The 26,652-nt window shown below is 49.3% G+C and overlaps 1 protein-coding gene across 2 annotated transcripts in view; it reads left to right on the plus strand.

Annotated features, from left to right (window-relative positions):
* Positions 1-26,652, plus strand: part of ADCY8 (adenylate cyclase 8) — a 184,935-nt gene that overhangs the window by 113,008 nt on the left and 45,275 nt on the right. The window contains exon 8 of one of the 2 annotated variants that reach the window (XM_083144870.1): positions 8,593-8,790. The exons of the other annotated variant lie outside the window; for it this stretch is intronic. Coding sequence (XP_083000996.1) covers positions 8,593-8,790 — 198 coding nt within the window. The remainder of the gene's footprint in view (positions 1-8,592; positions 8,791-26,652) is intronic. 2 annotated transcript variants of the gene reach the window in all.

Raw genomic sequence — 26,652 nt, forward strand, 5'->3', positions numbered from 1 at the left:
CTGTAGACAAACAGAGCACAAGACCATTCACATTTCGGGGTAAATCTACTAAAATTAGAGTTCTACTGAAGATGGGATGTTGCCCATAGCAACCAATCAGATTCTGTTTCTTATTTATTCAGCACCTTCTAGAAGGAAATAGAATCTGATTGGTTGCTATGATTGGTTGCTATGGTTGGTTGCCATCTTCAGTAGAACTCCCGTCTTAGTAAATTGAACCCTTCTAGACTCACCTGTAGCTAATCGGAACATGAGAACCTTCACGTTCTGAGATTCACCTTTAGCCAATCAGAACCTTCACATTCTATGAATGACCTTAGGACAAAGTTCTAGAACCTTTTATGTCCAAGGCTATTGAACATCAATTTCATAAAGTTAACTTACTGTACTAAGGGGTACATTTCTAAAAATGAAAAGAGGTGATGTTGTCTAGTGTTCATTCTAGCACCCACTATCTTTGAAAACCCATGCAGTTCCTCTTCCCTGCCTGGGGTGTCGCTGTCTGCTGTGGTGTTTCTAGCACAGGTCTGGTTTGCATATCAGTGCTGATATACAGACCACACTGTGCTAGAAGCACTACAGCAGACAGCGACACCCCAGGCAGGGAACAGGAACTGCATGGGTTTTCAAAGATAGCGGGTGCTAGAATGAACACTATTGTCTATAGCAATTTCGATCTATGGTATGTTGTCAATTTTCAGGTGTCAACCTAGTCAAGTTCAACCATTAGTGGAGGACCTAGACATTGTAGTGTTCCCGCTAGGCTGTTTTAGCGGAGCGCTGCGCCCTGCCTGATTTTTAAAGGGCAATATGCTCCCTGCCCCTCTCGCAGCGCCCCGCTAAAACAGCCTCACGGGGAAGCCCAGCGTCGGCGTAGACGGCGATGCCCGGCGCTTCCCCGGCAGCATAGTGGCTTCGGAGGGGCCGGTCCCACCCCCTTTGATGACGCCGGCGGCCCGGGCACGCCCCTTTGATGACGCCGGCGGCCCGGGCATGCCCCTTTGATGACGCCGGCGGCCCGGGCACACCCCTTTGATGACACCGGCGGCCTGGGCATGCCCCTTTGATGACACCGGCAGCCCAGGCACGCCCATTTCTTGATGGTGGCAGCCTGGGCACGCCCCTTTCATGACGCCGGCGGCCCTGGCACGCCCCTTTCATGACGCCGGCGGCCCGGGACCGCCCCCAGCTGTGGCCCGGTCCGCCCCCCGGCGCCCTGCCCGGTCTCCATCCTAGAGTGAACACTACATTGTCTACCCACTATGCCTTAACCACTGAAGCTAATCTTATAATTACTAACGGTGGTAGCACACGGTAGATCATGGACCTTGGGAGTGTTTTAGAAAACAATCCAGCTCCACAAAATCAGTATGATAACATATTGGACTTCGCTGAAAACTACATTTTATTTTTATGTACGGAAGGTCACCTCAGATAATTGGCCATTTATTTTCGCTGTACTTGGATGAGACAACTTCATTTACAGCTATATGCACTGAATACAATTGTGTCTATTGGTGTTACGAGGAAAAGAAGACTCTTGGTTGGGGCACTCTTAAATTAGCAAGACATAACTTTTACATTTATGAGCAAAACAAAAAAAGTTTTGATCCAATCACATCTCATAAGACTTTTTAAAAACAAGATTAAATTAAAAGTGATGTCTTAGACAATAATTTTGTTACGAATTTAAGATTGTCCCTAAACAAGAGTCTTCATTTCTCGTAAAGCAAATGGTTTCAGTCTGACTCTGGGGAGCACCCCACGCCCATCATTTTATTTCTCTCCCAAATTGAGGGTCTAATTACAAGAGGTTTGTTTGCTTAATCACAGTATACCTTCCACCTTCTTCCAGCCTCCTCACATCTGATTTGGGGGAGGAATACTGTGCAGTTTCTAATCTATGTGCGTTTTGTATGATTGTATCTAGTCTACCCGTCTGATGTCTTGCTGTGTTTAAAGGGAACAAAACTGAACAAATCGACATGACAATAGAATTTTCGGAAAGTTAGCTTTCTCTTTAAATAGTCTTCTATGTTCAAGCATCAAACATGCACAGAAGGATTGTGGGATGAAGCTTACTGCAAACTTCATGACATGAATGATTAGAAACCAGGGGCCCAATTCAATTGAGAACATCGCAGCTTAATAATAGAGCATGTGCAGTCCCCAAAACATCTAGACGGAGCCAAACTTGCTATATTGTGACACAACAAGAATCACACCCCAGGAGTCTACAAGAGAGTAACTAATTCTGCAGAGAGACTCACACACTGATATCTCAATACAGCACCACCTACTGGAAATCCTTGGAATCTTCTCACCTTGTTCTCAGCCTGTAGCTCCTGCTACACTCCAATATTTCATGTTTAGACCCCAACAAACTAAAGATTTTTATAATGAAAAACATGGGAGAAAAAGACTATTCTTCTAAGACCTTGTTGTCTTTGATATATAGATATATATTTAATATATATAGTCATACAACACTCACAGCTACAGTGTTGAGGCACAATATAAGACTGCCATGGAAACTGCAGTAATGATTTGACAAACTAGTAAACCAGGGGCTGAGCATAAAATGCTCCTAGCTATATAGACTTCAGCTTCCCAGATACAGGACTCCCGTGGTGCGTGTCTGGCATTTACAATCCCAGCAGGAAGAGAGTGGCGAGGACTGAATTCCTGACACTTTATTCTGTTTGATAATCTAGAAAAGTTAAAGAATGTTCCTGATATGTAGTATTTTGGATGTTACAGTCTCAGGACAATTTCTGCTGTTCTATTGAATATGATACTAAAATATATCAAATCTGTAGATGAAAGGACAGTTTACTCTTTGTGTCATGAAATAGTTAAATGCATACAGAATTATTAAATTAGGTCCAAAGGGATGCAGTCAATATCAGTGTGCTGATGGTTAGACTCCTGATGCTCAAAATGAGGACAGATCAGGACAGTAAGTTTTGGGGTTAGGGTTTGGCATTAGGGGGAGAGTTAGGAAAAGCCTGTGGGATGGGACGGTTTTAGATTAGGCTGCAGGAGGGTCTGGTTAGGATATAGGTGTGGTGGAGTGGGTTAGCACTAGGCTGCAGGAGGGGAGGTTATGGTTGGACTGCAGTAGGGGTGGGTTAGGGTTAGTTTGTTTGCAGGTTAGTGTTAGACTATGGCAGGGGTGGGTTAGGGTTAGGCTGCAGGAGGGGTGGGTTAGGTTCAGGTTGGTAGGAGATGGTTAGGCTGCAGGAGGGGAGGTTAGTGTTAGCTTGGTGGGAGGTTAGTGTTAGATTATGGGAGGGCAGGGTTAGGGTTAGGCTGCAGGAGGGGTTGGTTAGGCTATAGGTGGGGTGGGTTAGCGCTAGGCTGCTGGAGGGGGAGGTTATGGTTGGGCTGCAGGAGGAGAGGTTAGGGTTAGTTTGTTTGGAGGTTAGTGTTAGACTATGGCAGGGGTGGGTTAGGGTTAGGCTGCAGGAGGGGTGGATTAGGTTCAGGTTGGTAGGAGATGGTTAGGCTGCAGGAGAGGAGGATAGTGTTAGCTTGGTGGGAGGTTAGTGTTAGACTATGGGAAAGGTGGGTTAGGGTTAGGCTGCAGTAGGGGGGGTTAGGGTTAGGTTGGTAGGAGGTTAGGGTTAGGCTGCAGGAGGGAATGGTTAGGCTATAGGTCGAGTGGGTTAGCACTAGGCTGCTGGAGAGGGAGGTTATGTTAGGCTGCAGGAGGAGAGGTTAGGGTTAGGTTGGTAGGAGGTTAGGGTTAGGCTGCAGGAGGGAATGGTTAGGCTATAGGTTGAGTGGGTTAGCGCTAGGCTGCTGGAGAGGGAGGTTATGTTAGGCTGCAGGAGGAGAGGTTAGGGTTAGGTTGGTAGGAGGTTAGGGTTAGGCTGCAGGAGGGAATGGTTAGGCTATAGGTCGAGTGGGTTAGCGCTAGGCTCCTAGAGAGGGAAGTTATGTTAGGCTGCAGGAGGAGAGGTTAGGGTGAGGTTGGTAGAAGGTTAGGGTTAGGCTGCAGGAGGGGATGGTTAGGCAATAGGTGGAGTGAGTTAGCGCTAGGCTCCTAGAGAGGGAAGTTATGTTAGGCTGCAGGAGGAGAGGTTAGGGTTAGGTTGGTAGGAGGTTAGGGTTAGGCTGCAGGAGGGGATGGTTAGGCTATAGGTGGAGTGGGTTAGCGCTAGGCTTCTAGAGAGGGAAGTTTTGTTAGGCTGCAGGAGGAGAGGTTAGGGTGAGGTTAGTGGGAGGTTAGGGTTAGACTATGGGAGGGGTGGGTTGGGGTAAGGCTGCAGAAGGAGTGGGTTAGCGGTAGGCTGCAGGAGAGGTGGGTAAGGGTTAGGCACTTGGAGAGGCTTATGGTTTGGCTGCAGGGGGCAGTTAAGTTTAGACAGCAGGAGAGGTGAAGTTAGGGTTAGGCTGTGGGAGGGGTGGGATGGGGTCAGGCTGCCTTAGGTGTAGGTTAGCCTTAGGCTGCGGGAGAGGGGGGGTTAGGGTTATGTACTTGGGAAAGCTTAGGGTTTGGCTGCAGGGGGCAGATAAGGTTAGACAGCAGGAGAAGTAGGTAAGGGTTAGACAGCAGGAGAGGTGTGTTCATGTTAGGCTGTGGGAGGGGTGGGATGGGGTTAGGCTGTGTGAGGTTAGGTTTGGGCTATGGGGTGGGAAACTTATGAGTAAGATTGCAGAACAGGTAATTTAGGGTGAGGCTTCATAGGGAGGTTAGGCTGTGGAGGGGGTGCAAGTTAGGGTTTTGCTTTGTGGAGGGGAAATGTAGAATTTGGTTGTACTAAGAGTATTCCAAATCCAGTCCAAATATTACATTTATTTTTTGTAACTTACATTATTAATAACAATAAGGCTATTTAAAAAATATATATACCCTTGGAGCCAGATTCAGGTTCCGTCACTAACCCTACAGTATACTTATTTCTAACATGAATGTAGACATCATAGGATTGACAGTCTGCAGCTTTTTGGGGGGCGGGGGTGGTGTCCATTTCAGAAAACGTTGTGTCCACTCTGTGTAACCCTTACGGTTACTCATCCGGCCAATGGCATCTCAGGTGATCCGATGCTTCACCCTCAGATCCAGCAGAGGATCACGCATGAATGCAGGAGGACTAATTCCTGTTGTAAGCTATGTTCCCAGAAAGGAGTGACAGCACATCTGCTGCGATCGCAACATGCATGTGTGAAGGTGCCACAGTGATCTTGCTCGCAATCAGGATTTCATGGAGAAGTGATTGAAAGGAATTTGTCCCGTGTGCAGTGTGAACAGTGTCGACCAGGGAATACCCAAGCCGTAGTGGGAACAAAGTCTGTCTCTATTCCAAATCCTTGGTGGGATGTTGGTGGAAAAGTGAATGTTTCCATTCAAAAATACCACTATAATAATTTAATAAACAATAGTTTTTTTTGACAGAATTCCCAAGGCGAAACAGAAAAAACTGAGAACAAAACAATTGAAAATGACGGATGTTTTGATCCTTTTAGATGTGCCACCCACATATATTTCAGTTTAGTTCAGTGTAGTGTAAATCAGTACTGTGATATAAAAACCATACAGTATCTTTTTAAGATAAGGCTTTCAACTGCTGCAGGGGAATATGTGCCTAATGCCCAATAATGTCTATTTTTCATCCGTTTCCTTGAATTCCCTTCTGGAAAAGAAGCTTTTGAAGAGCTTAATTGATAACTTTCTCCTACATTGGCTTTTTAGCAGTAATGTAATTTACTGCTGCAATTAGATCATTTATGGGGCTTTGTACAAGACAATGGGGGCAGTTGAAAGAACATTCCTGTCCTCTTCGGAAACATTGTATCTGTTCACAAAAGACGCGTTGGTTAAATTGCCATTTCAGATTTATAACCTACATGTCATTCAGTTTTTGAGATGTAATGATTGTGTTTTCTATGAACGTAATTCCGAATAAATCGGAGAATGGATGGATTATTCCACAGAATAAAAACCAACAAAACCAACTTGATTTTCATTGAAGGAGGTTACAGTATTCACTGAACGTGAAGGCGCCTTGGAAATTGTGCGCAGTGTAACCCAAGAACACTGTTGGCGGTTGTCTTTCTCCTGGAGGCAAATAAGTTATAAGAGGTTTAGGCAACTGCTGGGATTTGTAGTTCCAGATTCCAATGTAAATGGTATAAAATAGCAGATTTTTGTAAGCCTTTTGACAGGGTCCCACATTGTAGACAGCTAAAAACACTTGAAAGCATTGGTTCTAAGACCTTTGAATGGATAAGAATTTGCTTGTACAATAGAATATAGAGTCTGTTTACTATGTACTAAATGGAGTGCATTAACGGGAGGGTGATGCTGTTTTACCTCTCCCGACACATGGGGAGAGATAAAACAAATGGCGGATTATCTACAGTAGGTGGACTAGAGGAATGGTCAACAATGTGGCAATTACAGTTTAATACTAAAAAAGCAAAATCATGATCAGATCCCAAAGGCTAAATATAGTATTAATGGCACTATATATATTAGAAACTATTGAGGAGTAGAAGGATCTAGGAGTCACTATTTCAGGTGACATTAAGGTAGGTAAGCAATGTAACAAAGCAAAGAGGAAGGCAAGTCAGATGCTTGGTTGGATGGGGAGAGGAACCAGCAGCAGAAAGATAGGGCCACTATATAGGGCACTGGTGCGGCCTCATCAGTACGGTGTCCAATTCTGTATAGGTCATTAGTAAAGCCTTATCTAGATACTGTGTCCAGTTCTGTGTAGGTCACTGGTGCAGCCTTATCTAGATACTGTGTCCAGTTCTGTGTAGGTCACTGGTGCAGCCTTATCTAGATACTGTGTCCAGTTCTGTATAGGTCATTGGTGTGGCCTTATCTAGATACTGTGTCCAGTTCTGTATAGGTCATTGGTACGGCCTCATCTAGAATATTGTGCCCAATTCTGTATAGGTCATTGGTACGGCCTCATCTAGATACTGTGTCCAGTTCTGTATAGGTCATTGGTGTGGCCTCATCTAGATACTGTGTCCAGTTCTGTATAGGTCATTGGAACAACCTCATCTAGATACTGTGTCCATTTCTGTATAGGTCTTTAGTACGACCTCTTCTAGAATACTGTGCCCAGTTCTGTATAGGTCATTAGTGCAACCTCATCTAGAATACTGTGTCCAATTCTGTATAGGTCGCTGGTACGGCCTCATCTAGAATACTGTGTCCAGTTCTGTATAGGTCATTGGTGCAACCTCATCTAGAATACTGTGTCCAATTCTGTATAGGTCGCTGGTACTGCTTCATCTAGATACTGTGCCCAGTTCTGTATAGGTCATTGGTATGGCCTCATCTAGAATACTGTTTCCAGTTCAGAATAGGTCATTGGTGTGGCCTCATCTAGATACTGTGTCCAGTTCTGTATAGGTCATTGGTGTGGCCTCATCTAGATACTGTGTCCAGTTCTGTATAGGTCATTGATGTGGCCTCATCTAGAATACTGTGTCCAGTTCTGTATAGGTCATTGGTGTGGCCTCATCTAGATACTGTGTCCAGTTCTGTATAGGTCATTGGTGCGGCCTCATCAAGATTATGTGTCCAGCTCTTGAGGCCATATCTCCTGAAGGTACGGGATGAAGACATTTTTTACAGGAAGAGAAGTATTAGAACATGAGGACATGCACTGACACTGGGGGTGGTTCAGGGGCAGTCACATGATGTGAGGAAGGGGAATGGAGGCAGCAGGAAGCCACAGACTGAGAGTTATATAGTGAGAGGAGCAGGGTCCCCAGCAGCACAGAGTATATCAGGAGATGAGTGATGTGTCCGTGAGGACAGGGCTGCATGTGACAGGGGCAGTCACATGATGTGAGGAAGGCAATGGAGGCAGCAGTAATACACAGGCTGAGTTATATAGTGGGAGGAGCAGGGTCCCCAGCAGCACAGAGTATTTCAGTATATAAGGAGATGTGTGACAGGGGCAGTGACATGCTGTGATGAGAGGAGTTGAGCCGGCATGAAGTCACTGACTGAGTTATATAGTGGGTGGGAGAAAAGTAAAGGTAAATATAAAATCCATAAAAAACATTTTCTGAAAGTTTAGCAACTTCTATCATGTAAGCACAAGATGGGGATACAGTTTTTTTGTTTGTTTGTTTGTTTGTTTGTTAATTTGGTTTTTAGTGTGTGCTTGTGTGTGTGTTTTAAATAAAATAGTAGAACTGCCACTGTTTTTTGATTTTTATTTTACTTATACAACCAATCACAGGTTTTATAGAAGCTATCATCTGATTGGGTTATGACACTTTTCATCTACTTGGACCTTTTTTATTTAATAATGTGTCCATTGCCTGTGAACAACGGTTGGCAGACATTTTGCATGTTGAACCAATGCTCAGCCTATCCACGCACCAAGAACCAGTGACATCAAATTACTAACACCACTCATGAGCATTGGTGCAACCACACACAATTGCTGTCCTCCCGTTGTTTGGGCACTGGGTACACCATACGTTAGACCTCATGTGCTTTCCGGGACTGGTTCATTTTATAAATTGCATGGAATGCTGTTGTGACCTAAAATATTGCATTTTAACTTGAGGGGACTAGCAGGTTTTATGTTTTTTGCATGTGCTTTCCCCTAGACTCTGGCTGCTCTAACAAGAAATTCAATAAATCTGCTTCCAAACCATCTTGCACAAGCTTTGCATGTCCAGTCTGGGCCCGAGGAGATAAACAAGCGAATAGAACACACCATCAACTTACGGAGTGGAGATAAATTGAGAAGAGTGCATATCAAGCCTTTCTCACTGATGTTTAAAGACTCCAGCCTGGAGCATAAGGTAGCTGAGTCTCAAGAGCAAAACATATATGTAATGGGTCTTTACTGGAATTAAAAAATATATATATATATATTCAATTGTAAAGCATTCAAAAGATCCATGCTGTTCTGTAAACTATCTTATCCATGCTGTTTTGTAAAATATCCACCCCTGTTCCTCATGCTTCAAGTACTAGCATGAAGCATTTGGACTTTCGGAGAAGTACGAAGATGAATTTCTTTCTTTGTCAAGGTTCTAGCAAGGCAAGGTTAATCTAGGGAGTCAAGGTTCTTGTTAGTCAAGGTTACTAGTGAGTCAAGGTTCTAATGGGTTAAGGTTCTAGGAAGTTAAGTTTCTTGTGCGTCAAGGTTGTTGTGAGTCAAGGTTGTTGTGAGTCAAGGTTGTTGTGAGTCAAGGTTGTTGTGAGTCAAGGTGCTAGTGAGTCAAGGTGCTAGTGAGTCAAGGTGCTGGTGAGTCAAGGTGCTAGTGAGTCAAGGTGCTAGTGAGTCATGGTTCTAGTCAGTCATGGTTCTAGTCAGTCAAGTTTCTAGTCAGTCAAGGTTCTAGTCAGTCAAGGTTCTAGTCAGTCAAGGTTCTAGTCAGTCAAGGTTCTAGTCAGTCATGGTTCTAGTCAGTCATTGTTCTAGTCAGTCAAGGTTCTAATCAGTTCAGGTTCTTGTGAGGAAAAGTTGTAGGGAGTCCAGGTTCTTGTCAGTCCAGGTCCTAGTGAGTCAAGGTTCTAGTGAGTAATGGGTCACATCCTGTCAACCTTGTGCATGGGCGTGCTGCATATTCAGAATAGGTTTTGGACACTTCATGATTTCTGTAATGTTAGTACATATCAGTTGGGACGCTTTCATGAACACCGCTATAAATAAAACTCAAATTAGAACTTAGAACATTTGAGATTGTATAACTCCATTGACTCTTTGGGTATCCGGATGGCTGACCGACAATGTCTAGGTCGACAGTCAATAGGTCAACACCATATGGTCGACATACATATGGTTGATATAGTCAAAATACATGCATATGGTCAACACATGAAAAGGTCAAAATGTTTTTTTGGGGGGAATTTTTTACATTTTTGTTTCCATTTTCATACTTTCTCATCCCGGGGGACTCCAACTGGGAATGGTAAAGTGTGTTGAGCGCTAACTGGGGGTCCACATGCAGATGTTGACATTGATTCCAGAAAAACATAGACCTTTTCATGAGTTAACCTTTTCTGTGTCAATATTTTACTTGTGCCAATCTTTTTCCAGTGTCGACCTTGTGCATGTCAACCTTTTGGGGTCAATGTAGGCATTGTCCGCCTCCTATACCACATTGGACTCTTGTACTCTCTTCTCTTATTGGTTTTGCCCATTTGGACTGTATGGACGACTCAAGAGTCTGAAACACCTACGATACTAAGGTTTCAGTCCAGACCTGAGTTGTAGATCCCAGATAAAATGTGGTGTAGCTCTGGAGAACTCTGTTGGTTGCTAATTGATATTCAGTTTTGTAAGTACTGTATTACTGTGTTTATTACAATGTACTTTATTTTAAGTAGGGTAACTTTTTTATTTCTACTGTATGTGATTAGTACTATAAGCATGAGAATATTAGATTGCATGGGGGTTGCTTGTATTTCGTATGACCCAGGCTGGTCACATATGTGCATGTTTAGTCATTTGGTCACATATGTGCATGTTTGGTCATTTGGTCAGTGCTATGAACAACCACATTTGTGGAATATGGGCCCAAGTAGAATCTTCATATGGTGATCGGCCAAAAAAGGCAGATTTACTTTATGAGCGAACGGTATATAACCACCATGTCCTATAACAATCTGATTTACCAAATCAGATTGTGTATTCAGTCGGTTGGCGGTTCTGCATTTACACTCAGAACAAGGTTGGACAACGTGATTGGAAACATCCAAACTAACAAAGGCAATGAATTAGGTTGGGTATGACGCCATTGTACTAACACAGGCATCCAGGGTGGGATGTAACGTTGCCTGAGTTTGGCGGAAGTACGGGCCGCCGGCCAAAGTCTGACATTTTTATAAAGGGGCAATCAAACAAAGCATGGTTTGCCCTTTAAATAAAAATGTACTGCATTTGTCTTTGCATCTTGCACTACTGCCATACTCTGGTGGCATTACATCATGCCACCAATCTGTAGTACCCGTAGTAAACCCTAACCTGCATTGATGAGCACTAACGAAAAGAAAAATAATATGTCTGTAAGTCTGGATTTGCCGACAGCATTGACTCCAAGTTGTCATGCAAATTGACATTTTTACCGACCTGATTGTTCTATGTCTGGCCACCTTTACAAAGAAGCATAGATTTTAGAATTGTTCGGCAGGGTGTCAGGTGGCACTGACCTGTTCGCTAGGTTGCGAATATACCGAACCTAAGGAAAAGGTCTGAATCAGGCCGAAGTTACTGTACTTTACTTCCAAATTTTAATCAGGCCCATTGTCTTTAGAACTTTTACAGTAGGTATCACCCAATTATACAATTCAAAGGGACATTATAATATCCTGTTACCCTTTTATTTCAGGAATGTCCAAGACTAAAGGCACCCACGCACGTATAGATATCAAATCCAATCCGATGTCTATCTAATTTCCTTTTGAAATCCACAACACCCCGATTATGGCCACACAGACAGAATGATTGAATAAACGATCAGAGGGTTTACTCAATGGTTCAGTGTGGCCACGATCAGGGGTGTTCGAGGTCTTGCCTGCTGCCGCACCTCCCCGCCCCACCGCTACACCTCCACACCCCGCCACCGCACCTATGCAGTGACCCTCAGCATTGGCAGACATGGAGAGAGAGGCCAGTGGCGAGCAGGAGAGTTCAAATAATTTGGATGGCTGCTGATTAGCTGAAAGAGCTCCTTCAGCCAATCAGCGGCAGTCCTGTCATTTGAATAGGGTGGCCGCTGATTGGCTGAGAAGCTCACTCAGCCAATCAGCGGCCACCCCAATTAATTTGACGTCTGGCGCTGAAGTCTCTCCTTGTCTGTCAGTGGCAGGGGTGGCTGTGGAGGTGAAGCGGCAGACCGGTTGTGTGTGCAGTGCGGCACAAGGGCCACATTGTTGATCATGCCTACACATGGGGGGTTATTCTGGTTGATTCGCTCGGATGCGACATCCATTTGCAGACTGCAAGGGAACACCCACATCATTCGCTGGTCACCGACCAGCGAATGATATGGAATGTGCACGCAGATGTAAGGTTGCTCAAAGTAACCTTACATCTGCGTGCACATTCTGAGGGAAGTGGTCGGCCAGCTGATATCTGGTGATGTCAGCTGGCCGGTCACCACACCCGCGTCATCGGCCCATTAGTATGAGAACCCCCATGAAACTCTGGGCGTTCCCATATTCTATTAGGCCGTCCTCCGTTCGCTGTGTCGGTTTGTTCGCCGTGGACGCACGCAGCCGTACAAATGAATAAGGTCCATGGAACGATGTGGCCATGATCCTGCATGACGGGTTGGTCATTTTTTTCCCGCCTCCAAAAGGGATCTGCAGGCTCAATGAACGACCCACGGGTCACCCGCATTGGATTGTCATTATGCCCACACACGGTAAGTGTTTAAACGATTAGTTGTTCCGATCGGTCGGAAACGGCCATATCATTTAAAAAACAAATCCGTGTGTGGGCACCTTAACGTGCCAAAACCCTCACCTAGGCGCACTAGATGAGAGTGGCTCCATCTGTGTGGTACATGACCCTGTGATAGTGTGCAAAAGGTTTGGGCTAGTGTTGATCAAAAATACCTTATAGTAAGTTCCAATGTGGAAGGGTCCAGCTCTGCAAACAGACAACGTTCCATAGAAAGTCATTGGAACATATGGACATACACAGGGAGTAATAGAGGTTGACAGGTTACTCTTTATGATACTTTGCATTTCTTGGCATCAGCTGGGCGGTGGCAACGCAGTCGCAAGGAAGTGGTCCGTCTTGTGGGAGTGTCATGGGTCTACTGTGGATCTGTTGGCCAAATTTTACCCTCATTTCTTTAGCATGGGAATGGTGTTGAAACATCTGTTCCCAGGAGATCGTTGGCACCCAGTATGGCAAGCCCCAATACACATTATTATTATTGTTTATTTATATGGCACCGCCTCCATTTTTCCATGTGTGGTGTCGTGCAGCCGCCTTGAACCTGGTCCAGACATGCCTGTGTTGTCTGGACCACTCCCCCAAAACACTGCGTTGACGCATTACCCCCAACGCCCGCTGCAGGCAATTGTCATGCGATCGCCCTTTGAACGTTCGTGTATGCACGCTGTGGCCGCTGCACATGCGCAGAAGTCAAAACATCGCCCGAACCAGAATAAGGCCCTATATTTGTTTGTTATACCGTATAATGCTTGTTTAAATGGCCAGCTAATAGATTTTTACATCCAGGTGTTTCTTAAATCCATTGTATTAATTTAGCTTATTATAAGATTAGGGGAGTGTGCGCCCCTTTTGAAGGTAAAAGGGACCTCATTCTGGTCCGTTTGCTGTGGTCGCTCGTTCGCACGGGGACCAATGTTTGTTGTATGCACATTTCTGCACATGTGCATGCACTGGGTGCGTGCAGCCGCAGCGAACAGATTGTTCGCTGGGTGCAAGCACCCAACCTTGCGGTCGCTGGGGGGTGGCAGGGTGGCCCATTACAATATGGGAATGCCTAGCTTTATATGGGCGTTCCCATGAAAACACTACAATAGGTGGATAATAGACATACTATAGCCTACTCTAATTAGCATAAAGTAGCAAGCAGGTTTCCACAGATACGTCCACCTCAGCCAACCAGCTCCTAACTGTCATTTTTCAAACACAGCCTGTAACGGATTCAGTTTGAAGTACCGGCGGTCAAAATCCCGACATGGTCAAAATCCAGACAAGGTCAAAATACCGACATTCGAAATCCTGACAAGGTCAAAATACCGACATATAGAATGTACACAGGTGAAAAAGTCGACATGAATTTTAGTCGACAGGTCACGAGGTCGACATGGGCTTTTTCACCCGAATGTCGACACAGTCGACAAGGACACAGTTGGATGTCAACCGCAGCCCCTCGCACTATTTTATTCTCCCACCACGCCCTAGTGGATGGTAGGGCATGAATACCGCCTGTCGGCACATGCCGGGTCAAATAACAGTGAAAAAACCCATGTCGACCTCGCGACCTTGTCAACCGAAAGTCATGTTGACTTTTTCAGCTGTCTACATTCTATGGGCGGGATGTACTATTACCCGGCCGCCACGTCACCGCAGTGTAGGATATCGCCACCTTTGGGTGGCGATACCCTATAGAAGCCTATGGGCTTCTTTTTGCCGCCCAACGCCTCCGCCGAAAAACCCGCCGACCCCCCTCTCCCCCTCCCTCTCCCTCTCTTACCTGGTCCAGGTCCTCCTGGACCCGGAAGGTAACACCTTCCTCCCCCTAGTGACGCAGCCGGACGTCCTTCCGGCTGCAGGGGGGAGGAGGAGGCGCCGGGGACAGCCTGCTTAGCTGTCCCCGGCGTGAGGGATGCAGGAGGGGGCAGGGAGGTGACGGAGACCCCCCGCACACCACATTCCAGGTATCGCGGGAACCTCCGCCACCGCATCGCAATGCCAGCTGCATATGTTAGTATGGCGGCGAAGGGCGGCGATGTATATCAATACATCCCGCCCTATATGTCTGTATTTTGACCTTGTGGGGATTTTAAATGTCAGTATTTTGACCTTGTCAGGATTTTCACCCTGTCAGGATTTTGACTGCATCCCCCTGTAACATGACTGCTGGTCGGCTGGTACTTTATCTCTCTCTCATTTATTTCTCTCCGAGGCTTAGTACATAGTTTCCAGAGTAGCATGCAGTAGGTCATTAACATGGTTTTTGCCATCCACTGGACCACTCTTCCTGCACCTAGCACTGGGTAGGAGTAAAAGCGTTCAGTTTGTAATCTATTTACATTTAGAATCCGGCTGTTAACTCATAAAGGGAGTTATTTATCAAAACTCCAAGATAGATACAATTGTGAGAGATAAAGCCAATCAGCTTTTACCTTACATTTTACAGACTGTGGGTCCGATTCGTACCTGATCGCTCATCTGCAAAGTTGTAGATAGCGGCAAACAAGACTGAAAGAAAGCGCACCCCTTGCAAATCTGAGAGTGAAAGGCTGATGGAGGCCGGCCCTGATGTCATAGACCCTCCCTGAAAACAACTGGTCACGCCTCCGTCTCATAGACACTCCCAGAACACAGCAGGTTACCTCCCCCAAATTCCATCTTCATGTCAGTCAAACTGCGAGGGGATTGCTATTGCAATCCATAATCTATTTGGGCTTGTGCGTGCATGCTACAATGTGCGAACTCGCACATCAGTGACCACCTCTGAATCGGGCCCTGTGTTCAAAAAATTACAGTTGGTTAGAGTTGATTGGCTCGTAGTTCATCTCTTCATTTTTTTCTCTCTTCAAGGTTTGATAAATATCCCCCTAAAGGCCATCATACACTTGTCTGATTTGGGCCGATTTTACCCAATCCCAGCGGAACGGGCCGAGAATTCAGCCCAAATCTAATGTGTTTGAAGTCCCCCTGCGCATTGGACCTGGGCTGGAGGTCGTACCTGCTGCCCATCCGACCTTCGAGTCGGCCCCCCTCCCCTCGGCAGGGAACAGGGTCGCATGTGATACATCGCATGTGAAACGACCATCGCATGCGACCATGCCACCCGGGAAGGTCCTGGACAGCTAAGGGGGGTCGGATGGCCATACACTTCCTTAAGAATCCTCTGCCCTGATGATAGATTTGGAAGGTGGATAGATTACAGGCACGCTACATTATATTTGTTCCGTGCGGGGAGTTGAATGTGAACTCTTTCCCACTTTGAACGCAGTATATGGTATATACAGTTTTGAGACATCATGTGACTGGGATACGTACGATGTCCCGTCGGTGGGTATGGAGAATCCCGACGGGGGCTCTTTAAGGAAGCTTGATCTCTCCCCCTAACTCTATCCATAGCTGCTTGTAGCCTAACCCTAATCCTGCCCTGACGCAGCCTGACCGTAACCCTCCCTTTTAGTGCCTAACCCACGTAACGCCGCCTAAACCTAACCACCTGGACCCACAGCCTAACTCTACCTTCTAAATGCCTAAGCCCCCCCCCCAGCCTAACCCTAAAGGGCCCCATACACTATTACAATTACACCCAATCCCGAAGGAACAGGTCGAGATATCGGCACAGATCGTAAGTGTTTGATGTCCCCCCTCTGGTCCCGTGCGCATTGGACCTGAGCCGGTGATCGGACCTGCTGCCCGTCCGACCTCCGACTCCCTCTCGGCGGAGGTGAACCGGGTTGCATGTGATACATCTCATGTGAAAGGACCGCTTACAATCCTGCTGTCCGAGAAGGTCGCGGGCTACTCAAAGGGGTCGGATGACCCATACACTGCGGCGATACATCGCAGTAGTGTATGGCCATCTTAAGCCCCCCTCCTAGTGCCTAAACCTACCGTATCTTTATCGATATGACAAAAAATAGACCACAAGTACCTCCTAGTACATATAATTTACATTTATAACCATAAAATCCAATATAATTCCAGAATGCACATATACCAACTATTAATACAACAGTATGCCTTATATGGGTCTTATATCACCCGTGTAGGGTGTCAGATCCCCAGATATAGAGGCCGAGTTCAGCCATCAGCAACATATATTCAGTTAAGAAAGTAGAGCTTATCTGAACAGCTGTGGCTAGATGGGAATCTTAGATGGAGCCAAGCAACAGGAGAACCAGCAGGAAAACAACTCAACGCGTTTCGCCTGATGTGTTGTGGAGGACACTCTACTTCCTTAACTGAATGGTCTGAATGTAAATGTATCGCACTAGGAGGCTCTCATGGTCTATATATATTGTTATTTCAATTACACCTGTGTGAACTACAGGATAGTGCCCAAAAGCTGCCATATGGCTTGACCTATTTTTGGGCTCTAATCTAATTAGATATAGTATATTGGTACCACTGCCATTTTCTATCTATCTATCTAGAAACATAGAATTTGACGGCAGATAAGAACCACTTGGCCCATCTAGTCTGCCCCTTTTTTAAACATGTTACTTCAAACCATATTTGATCCTTATTTTTTTGTAAGGATATCAATATGCCTATCCCAAGCATGTTTACATTGTACTACTGTATTTGCCTCTACCACCTCTGATGGGAGGCTATTCCACTTATCTACTACTCTTTCTGTGAAGTAATTTTTCCTCACATTTCCCCTGAATCTTCCTCCCCCTAGTGTCAGTGCATGTCCTCGTGTTCTGCTGCTCCTCTTCCTGTGAAGAATGTCTCCCACCTATACCTTCCTCCCCCTAGTGTCAGTGCATGTCCCCGTGTTCTGCTGCTCCTCTTCCTGTGAAGAATGTCTCCCACCTGTACCTTCCTCCCTCTAGTGTCAGTGCATGTCCTCGTGTTCTGTTGCTCCTCGTCCTGTGAAGAATGTCTCCCACCTGTACCTTCCTCCCTCTAGTGTCAGTGCATGTCCTTGTGTTCTGCTGCTCCTCTTCCTGTGAAGAATGTCTCCCACCTGTACCTTCCTCCCTCTAGTGTCAGTGCATGTCCTCGTGTTCTGTTGCTCCTCTTCCTGTGAAGAATGTCTCCCACCTGTACCTTGTTAAAAGCCTTGATATATGTGAAAGTTTCTATCATGTCCCCCCTTTACCATCTCTGCTCCAAAGTATACATATTAAGATATTTTAGTCTTTCCTGGTACGTTTTGTGATGTAGGCCATGCACCATTTTAGTTGCCCTTCTTTGTACAGTCTCTAATGTATTTATATCCTTCTGGAGATATGGCCTCCAGAACTGAACAAAGTACTCTAGATGAGGTCGTACCAATGACCTATACAGTGGCATTATTACTTCTTTCTTTCTACTGCTGATACCTCTCCCTATACAACCAAGCATCTGACTTGCCTTCTTCATTGCTTTGTTACATTGCCTGCCTGCCTAGGTGACACCTAGATCCCTCTCCTCCTAAGTAGTTTCCATTATAGTGCCATTTATACTATATTTAGTCTTTGGATTTCTGAGACCCAAGTGCATGATTTTGCATTTTTTGGCATTAAACTGTAGTTGCCATGCTCTTGACCATTCCTCTAATCTACCTAGATCATCAATGATTTGTTTTACCCCTCCTGGTGTGTCTACCCTGTTGCATACCTTTGTGTCATCTATCTATCTGTCTATCTATATATATATATATATATATATATATATATATATATTGATGTGAGGGAACTCGGACTATGTTTGACACACAGAGTTCTGTGTGTCTTAATTGAACACCCCACGGTTGCTATTGTTGGGTGAGAGTGCAGGTTTTCCCTTTTTGTATATACTAAGTGATTCATCGCACCCTACAGGCGCTCTTCACACCGTCGTAAGGGGCTGCGCCCCCTTAATTTGTGAACGTTTGTATTGTGAGAAATATGGTTAGAATTGTATGAAAGATGGCCTGTATTGCAACTTGAGTTATAGGTGAAATGTGTTAAATAGAGAGCATATGATTTGGAAGGGGGTGTGTATTGTTTTGTTTAATTAAAAAGCGGTTACAGAGTAAGATGTACATTGATAGTGTGGATGGTACAGTGACATTTGTGGGTGTGGGGGGGGGGGGGCTGTGTGTGCGTGTTGTTTAGGTGTGTGTGTGTGCAATAGTATAGTAGGGTGTTTTTGAGTCAGTGGCTCCCCACTGGCGGAGGTCATGACACAGGAAAACAGGAGGCTGGGTAGTGATAGGGGTCTGAGGGCATAAGGGGGACTAAACAGGAGGGTGGGGGACACTGTGCAGCTTCTGCAAGTGGGTGAGGGTCCAGCGTGGCCCTGAGTCAGTGTCTCCTCCTACTGGGTGGGAGTTAAGGTGCATGAGAGCAGGAGGCAGGCTGGGTGGTAAAGCATGATAGGGGAATGTGGGCAACACAGGGTGAGCGGGTCCCCACTGGCGGAAGTTACGGGGCAGGAGAACAGGAGCCAGGGCAGTGATAGAGGTGTGTGGGGTAGTAAAGGTTTTGGGCTGTTGCAGAGTAGGGATGGGCATTGGTGCAGAGGCTATCGATGGTTGGCTTTCATGGCGATTTTGCACCATGCCATCGATAGTAGTAACATATTACTTGGATAACCATCGATTGTTGTAGCTATTGATGGTCATCCATTATATTTGACTGAACAGGCTGTGGGTCAATCAGAACTCGGTGGCGGGACATCCGGGTGTGGGGGGGCGGAGCTATGCTCCATGTCCCGGCACCTTAAAAAAAAATTGAAACTTGATTGATTCTCCTTTGCCATTGATGTAGGGAAACCATCTGGTCCTCCCACATCGATGGCAAAAGTATTCAACATCGGCCATAACCCATCGATGATTTGAAATCATTGATGGTCGATGGGCATCCCTAGAACTGGAGGAGGGTGGGGGACAGTATGCAGCTCCCGGCAGTGGGTGAGCGTCTCTTCTCACTGGGAGGGAGTAAGGGGGTGTATGAGAGCAGGAGGCTGTATAATAGTGGTATGTGGGCAAGACATTGATAAAAGTTGTGGCGCTGGTGCAGAGGACTGTGGGGACACTTTTGGCAGGGGGGCCTTGAATCGCTGGAAGGATTAGGCTCCGCGGGGGGGGGGTGTTAGGCTGCAGGGTGGGAGGGTTAGGGTTAGGCTGTGGGAAGGTTAGGCTGTGGGTGGGTTAGGATGCAGGGAAGGAGGGTTAGGGTTAAGCTCCGGGGGGGAGGGTTAGGCTTCGGGGTGGGAGGGTTAGGGTTAGACTGTGAGGAGTTAGGATGTGGGGTGGGAGGTTTAGGCTGTGAAGGGGGGGGGGGGTAGGGTTAGGGCTGTGAGGAGGGAGAGTTAGGGTTAGGCTGTGAGGAGGGAGGGTTAGGCTGTGGGGTGAAAGGGTTAGGATTAGGCTATGAGGAGGGAGGGTTAGGGTAAGGCTGTGGGGTGGGAGGGTTAGGGTTAGGCTGTGGGGTGGAAGGGTTAAGGTTAGGCTCTGATGAGGGAGGGTTAGGCTGTGGGGTGGGAGGGTTAGGCTGTGAGGAGGGAGGGTTCGGGTTAGACTGTGGGGCGGTAGGGTTAGGCTGTGGGGAGCGAGGTTTAGGCTGTGAGGAGGGAGGGTTAGGCTGAGGGGAGGGCTAGGCTGTGGGGTGGAAGGGTTAGGGTTAGGCTCTGAGGAGGGAGGGTTAAGCTGTGAGAAGGGAGGCTTAGGGTTAGGCTGTAGGGAGGGAGGGTTAGGCTGTGAAGTGGAAGGGTTAGGCTTTGAGGAGGGAGCGTTAGGCTGCAGGGTGGGAGGGTTAGGCTGTGGGGAGGTAGTGTTAGGAGTTAGGGTTAGGCTGTGAGGGGGGTTAGGGTTAGGCTGTGGGGAGGGAGGGTTAATGTTAGGCTGTGAGGAGGGAGGGTTATGGTTAGACTGTGGGGTGTGAGGGTTAGGCTGTGGGGAGGGAGTGTTTGGGTGGGAGGGTTAGGCTTTGGGGAGGGAGGGTTAGGGTTAGGCTGTGTGGTGGGAGGGTTAGAGTTAGACTGTGAGGAGGGAGGGTTAGGGTTAGACTGTGAGGAGGGAGGGTTAGGGTTAAGCTGTGAGGAGTTAGGGTTAGGCTGTGGGGAGGGTTAGGGTTAGACTGTGGGGTGTGAGGGGGGGGCAGGGGGCTGGAGCATGGGGACACCCATCGTTTTCTGGGCATTCCCACAAAAAAAGGTGGTTGCACCCATAAAAACGCTGGGCACCCACATGTGAATGCAGGCGTGCCAAAGCCTGCTCTGGGCAGGTGGCTGGTGTCACAGGACCCCCCCACTGTCTGCGTCCAGGCGCTAACCCTAACCAGGAGTTAGGGTTAGGCTCCTGGGAAGGAGGGTAAGGGTTAGGCTGTGGGAGGGTTAGGCTGTGGGTGGGAGGGTTAGGCTGTGGGGAGTTAGGGTTAGGCTCTGGGGAAGGAGGGTTAGGGTTAGGCTGTGGGAGGGTTAGGCTCCGGGGAGGGAGGGTTAGGGTTAGAATGTGGGTAGGGTTAGGCTTTGGGGAGGAAGGTTAGGCTGTGGGGAGTGAGGGTCAGGGTTAGGCTGCAGGTTTGGAGTGTTAGGGTTAGGCTGTGGGTGGGAGGGTTAGAGTCAGGCTGGGGAAGGATTAGGCTCCGCGGGGGGGGGGGGGTGTTTGGCTGCAGGGTGGGAGGGTTAGGGTTAGGCTGTGGGAAGGTTAGGCTGTGGGTGGGTTAGGATGCAGGGAAGGAGGGTTAGGGTTAAGCTCCGGGGGGGAGGGTTAGGCTTCGGGGTGGGAGGGTTAGGGTTAGACTGTAAGGAGTTAGGATGTGGGGTGGGAGGTTTAGGCTGTGGGGGGGTAGGGTTAGGGCTGTGAGGATGGAGAGTTAGGGTTAGGCTGTGAGGAGGGAGGGTTAGGCTGTGGGGTGAAAAGGTTAGGATTAGGCTATGAGGAGGGAGGGTTAGGGTAAGGCTGTGGGGTGGGAGGGTTAGGGTTAGGCTGTGGGGTGGAAGGGTTAAGGTTAGGCTCTGAGGAGGGAGGGTTAGGCTGTGGGGTGGGAGGGTTAGGCTGTGAGGGGGGAGGGTTAGGGTTAGACTGTGGGGTGGTAGGGTTAGGCTGTGGGGAGCGAGGTTTAGGCTGTGAAGAGGGAGGGTTAGGCTGAGGGGAGGGCTAGGCTGTGGGGTGGAAGGGTTAGGGTTAGGCTCTGAGGAGGGAGGGTTAGGCTGTGAGAAGGGAGGCTTAGGGTTAGGCTGTAGGGAGGGAGGGTTAGGCTGTGAAGTGGAAGGGTTAGGCTTTGAGGAGGGAGCATTAGGCTGCAGGGTGGGAGGGTTAGGCTGGGAGGAGGAATGGTTAGACTGAGGAGGGAGGGTTAGGCTGTGGGGAGGGAGTGTTAGGAGTTAGGGTTAGGCTGTGAGGGGGGTTAGGGTTAGGCTGTGGGGAGGGAGCGTTAGGGTTAGGCTGTGAGGAGGGAGGGTTAGGGTTAGACTGTGGGGTGTGAGGGTTAGGCTGTGGGGAGGGAGTGTTTGGGTGGGAGGGTTAGGCTTTGGGGAGGGAGGGTTAGGGTTAGGCTGTGTGGTGGGAGGGTTAGGGTTAGGCTGTGGGGAGGGAGGGTTAGGGTTAGGCTGTGTGGTGGGAGGGTTAGGGTTAGACTGTGGGGTGTGAGGGGGGCAGGGGGCTGGAGCATGGGGAGACCCATCGTTTCCTGGGCATTCCCACAAAAAAATGGTGGGTGCACCCATAAAAACGCTGGGCACCCACATGTGAACGCAGGCGTGCCAAAGCCTGCTCTGGGCAGGTGGCTGGTGTCACAGGACCCCCCCACCGTCTGCATCCAGGCGCTAACCAGGAGTTAGGGTTAGGCTCCTGGGAGGGAGGGTAAGGGTTAGGCTGTGGGAGGGTTAGGCTGTGGGTGGGAGGGTTAGGCTGTGGGGAGTTAGGGTTAGGCTCTGGGGAAGGAGGGTTAGGGTTAGGCTGTGGGAGGGTTAGGCTCCGGGGAGGGAGGGTTAGAATGTGGGTAGGGTTAGGCTTTGGGGAGGAAGGTTAGGCTGTGGGGAGTGAGGGTCAGGGTTAGGCTGCAGGTTTGGAGTGTTAGGGTTAGGCTGTGGGTGGGAGGGTTAGAGTCAGGCTGGGGAAGGATTAGGCTCCGCGGGGGGGGGGGGGGGGGTGTTTGGCTGCAGGGTGGGAGGGTTAGGGTTAGGCTGTGGGAAGGTTAGGCTGTGGGTGGGTTAGGATGCAGGGAAGGAGGGTTAGGGTTATGCTCCAGGGGGGAGGGTTAAGCTTCGGGGTGGGAGGGTTAAGGTTAGACTGTGAGGAGTTAGGATGTGGGGTGGGAGGTTTAGGCTGTGGGGGGGGGGGGCTAGGGTTAGGGGTGTGAGGAGGGAGAGTTAGGGTTAGGCTGTGAGGAGGGAGGGTTAGGCTGTGGGGTGAAAGGGTTAGGATTAGGCTATGAGGAGGGAGGGTTAGGGTTAGGCTGTGGGGTAGGAGGGTTAGGGTTAGGCTGTGGGGTGGAAGGGTTAAGGTTAGGCTCTGAGGAGGGAGGGTTAGGCTGTGGGGTGGGAGGGTTAGGCTGTGAGGAGGAAGGGTTAGGGTTAGACTGTGGGGTGTGAGGGTTAGGCTGTGGGGAGGGAGTGTTTGGGTGGGAGGGTTAGGCTTTGGGGAGGGAGGGTTAGGGTTAGGCTGTGTGGTGGGAGGGTTAGGGTTTGACTGTGAGGAGGGAGGGTTAGGGTTAAGCTGTGAGGAGTTAGGGTTAGGCTGTGGGGAGGGAGGGTTAGGGTTAGACTGTGGGGTGTGAGGGGGGGCAGGGGGCCGGAGCATGGGGAGACCCATCGTTTTCTGGGCATTCCCACAAAAAAATGGTGGGTGCACCCATAAAAACGCTGGGCACCCACATGTGAACGCAGGCGTGCCAAAGCCTGTTCTGGGCAGGTGGCTGGTGTCACAGGACCCCCCCACCGTCTGCATCCAGGCGCTAACCTGGGAGGGAGGGTAAGGGTTAGGCTGTGGGGAGTTAGGGTTAGGCTCTGGGGAAGGAGGGTTAGGGTTAGGCTGTGGGAGGGTTAGGCTCCGGGGAGGGAGGGTTAGGGTTAGAATGTGGGGAGGGTTAGGCTTTGGGGAGGATGGTTAGGCTGTGGGGAGTGAGGGTCAGGGTTAGGCTGCAGGTTTGGAGTGTTAGGGTTAGGCTCTGGGGAAGGAGGGTTAGGGTTAGGCTGTGGGAGGGTTAGGCTCCGGGGAGGGAGGGTTAGGGTTAGAATGTGGGGAGGGTTAGGCTTTGGGGAGGAAGGTTAGGCTGTGGGGAGTGAGGGTCAGGGTTAGGCTGCAGGTTTGGAGTGTTAGGGTTAGGCTGTGGGTGGGAGGGTTAGAGTCAGGCTGTGGAAGGATTAGGCTCCGCGGGGGGGATTGGCTGCAGGGTGGGAGGGTTAGGGTTAGGCTGTGGGAAGGTTAGGCTGTGGGTGGGTTAGGATGCAGGGAAGGAGGGTTAGGGTTATGCTCCAGGGGGGAGGGTTAGGCTTCGGGGTGGGAGGGTTAGGGTTAGACTGTGAGGAGTTAGGATGTGGGGTGGGAGGTTTAAGCTGTGGGGGGGGGGGGGGGCTAGGGTTAGGGCTGTGAGGAGGGAGAGTTAGGGTTAGGCTGTGAGGAGGGAGGGTTGGGCTGTGGGGTGGGAGGGTTAGGCTGTGAGGAGGGAGGGTTATGGTTAGACTGTGGGGTGGTAGGGTTAGGCTGTGGGGAGCAAGGTTTAGGCTGTGAGGAGGGAGGGTTAGGCTAAGGGATGGCTAGGCTGTGGGGTGGAAGGGTTAGGGTTAGGCTCTGAGGAGGGAGGGTTAGGCTGTGAGAAGGGAGGCTTAGGGTTAGGCTGTAGGGAGGGAGGGTTAGGCTGTGAAGTATAAGGGTTAGGCTTTGAGGAGGGAGCGTTAGGCTGCAGGGTGGGAGGGTTAGGCTGGGATGAGGAATGGTTAGACTGTGGAGGGAGGGTTAGGCTGTGGGGAGGGAGTGTTAGGAGTTAGGGTTAGGCTGTGAGGGGGGTTAGTGTTAGGCTGTGGGGTGGGAGGGTTTAGGGTTAGGCTGTGAGAAGGGAGGGTTAGGGTTAGACTGTGGGTGTGAGGGTTAGGCTGTGGGGAGGGAGTGTTTGGGTGGGAGGGTTAGGCTTTGGAGAGGGGGCTTAGGGTTAGGCTGTGTGGTGGGAGGGTTAGGGTTAGACTGTGAGGAGGGAGGGTTATGGTTAAGCTGTGAAGAGTTAGGGTTAGTCTGTGGGGAGGGAGGGTTAGGGTTAGACTGTGGGGTGAAAGGGTTTGGCTGTGGGGGAGGGAGGGTTAGGGTTAGGCTGTGTGGTGGGAGGGTTAGAGTTAGACTGTGAGGAGGGAGGGTTAGGGTTAGACTGTGGGGTGGAAGGGTTCGGCTGTGGGGAGGGAGGGTTAGGGTTAGGCTGTGAGGAGGGGAGGGTTAGGCTGTGTGGTGGGAGGGTTAGGGTTAGGCTGTGAGGAGGGAGGGTTAGGGTTAGACTGTGTGGTGGGAGGGTTAGGGTTAGGCTGTGAGGAGGGAGGGTTAGGGTTAGACTGTGGGGTGTGTGGGTTCGGCTGTGAGGAGGGAGGGTTAGGGTTAGACTGTGGGGTGTGAGGGTTCGGCTGTGGGGAGGGAGTGTTAGAGTGTGAGGGTTAGGCTTTGAGAGGGGGCTTAGGGTTAGGCTGTGTGGTGGGAGGGTTAGGGTTAGGCGGTGGGGAGGGAGGGTTAGGAGTTAGGGTTAGGCTGTGAGGGTTAGGATTAGGCTGTGGGGAGGGAGGGTTAGGGTTAGACTGTGGAGTATGAGGGTTAGGCTTTGGGGAGGGTTAGGGTTAGACTGTGAGGAGGGAGGGTTAGGGTTAGACTGTGAGGAGGAGGGTTAGGGTTAGACTGTGAGGAGGGAGGGTTAGGGTTAAGCTGTGAGGAGTTAGGGTTAGGCTGTGGGGAGGAGGGTTAGGGTTAGACTGTGGGGTGTGAGGGGGGGGGGGGGGGCAGGGGGCTGGAGCATGGGGACACCCATCGTTTTCTGGGCATTCCCACAAAAAATGGTGGGTGCAGCCATAAAAACGCTGGGCACCCACATGTGAACGCAGGCGTGCCAAAGCCTGCTCTGGGCAGGTGGCTGGTGTCACAGGACCCCCCCACCGTCTGCGTCCAGGCGCTCACAAATAAAAGTCAGTCTAGGGTGGTAAAATCATTCCACGGTCGGCGAGCAGCCAATGATTTCTCACCCATACACTTGCACGCTCGGCAGTGGTGCAAGTAGGAAAAAGTTCTTAATGGTACTGTGGCGCGCGCCGAAGGGCGTGGTCAGGGGGCGTGACCAGGGGCGTGGTCATATGACACTAGGGGGAGTGGCTGGAATATGCATGCCGAAGGCACTTGGCCAAAGTTTACACAGTAATGCCTGTTACGCGTCACACACCCAATACATATGACCCATGCCATAATGCCCGTTACACATTATTCCCCACACCATAATGCTCATTACACCGCACAACTGATGCCCATTACTAATATGCCCACACAGTGCCAGATATGCCCCCACAGTGACCCAGTGCCAGATATATGCCCCCACAATGCCACACATATGCCCCCAGTGCCAGATATGCCCCCACAGTGCCACACATATGCCCACAGTGCCACACATATGCCTCCAGTGCCAGATATGCCCCCACAGTGCCACACATATGCCTCCAGTGCCAGATATGCCCCCACAGTGCCACACATATGCCTCCAGTGCCAGATATGCCCCCACAGTGCCACACATATGCCTCCAGTGCCAGATATGCCCCCAGTGCCACACATATGCCTCCAGTGCCAGATATGCCCCCAGTGCCATATATATGCCCTCACAATGCCACAAATATGCCCCCAGTGCCAGATATGCCCCCACAGTGCCACACATATGCCTCCAGTGCCAGATATGCCCCCAGTGCCACACATATGCCTCCAGTGCCAGATTTGCCCCCAGTGCCAGATATATGCCCTCACAATGCCACAAATATGCCCCCAGTGCCAGATATGCCCCCACAGTGCCACACATATGCCTCCAGTGCCAGATATGCCCCCAGTGCCACACATATGCCCCCACAATGCCACACATTTGCCTCCAGTGCCAGATATGCCCTCACAGTGCCACACCTATGCCCCCAGTGCCAGATGCCCCCACAGTGCCACACATATGCCTCCAGTGCCAGATATGCCCCCACAGTGCCACACATATGCCCCCAGTGCCACACATATGCCCCCAGTGCCACACATATGCCCCCACAGTGCCACACATATGCCCCCAGTGCCAGATATAGTGCCACACATATGCCCCCAGTGCCAGATATAATATGCCCCCACAGTGCCACACAT

Source organism: Crinia signifera, chromosome 5 (genome assembly GCF_055691185.1).
Source record: "Crinia signifera chromosome 5, ASM5569118v1, whole genome shotgun sequence".
Taxonomy (NCBI): Eukaryota; Metazoa; Chordata; class Amphibia; order Anura; family Myobatrachidae; genus Crinia; species Crinia signifera.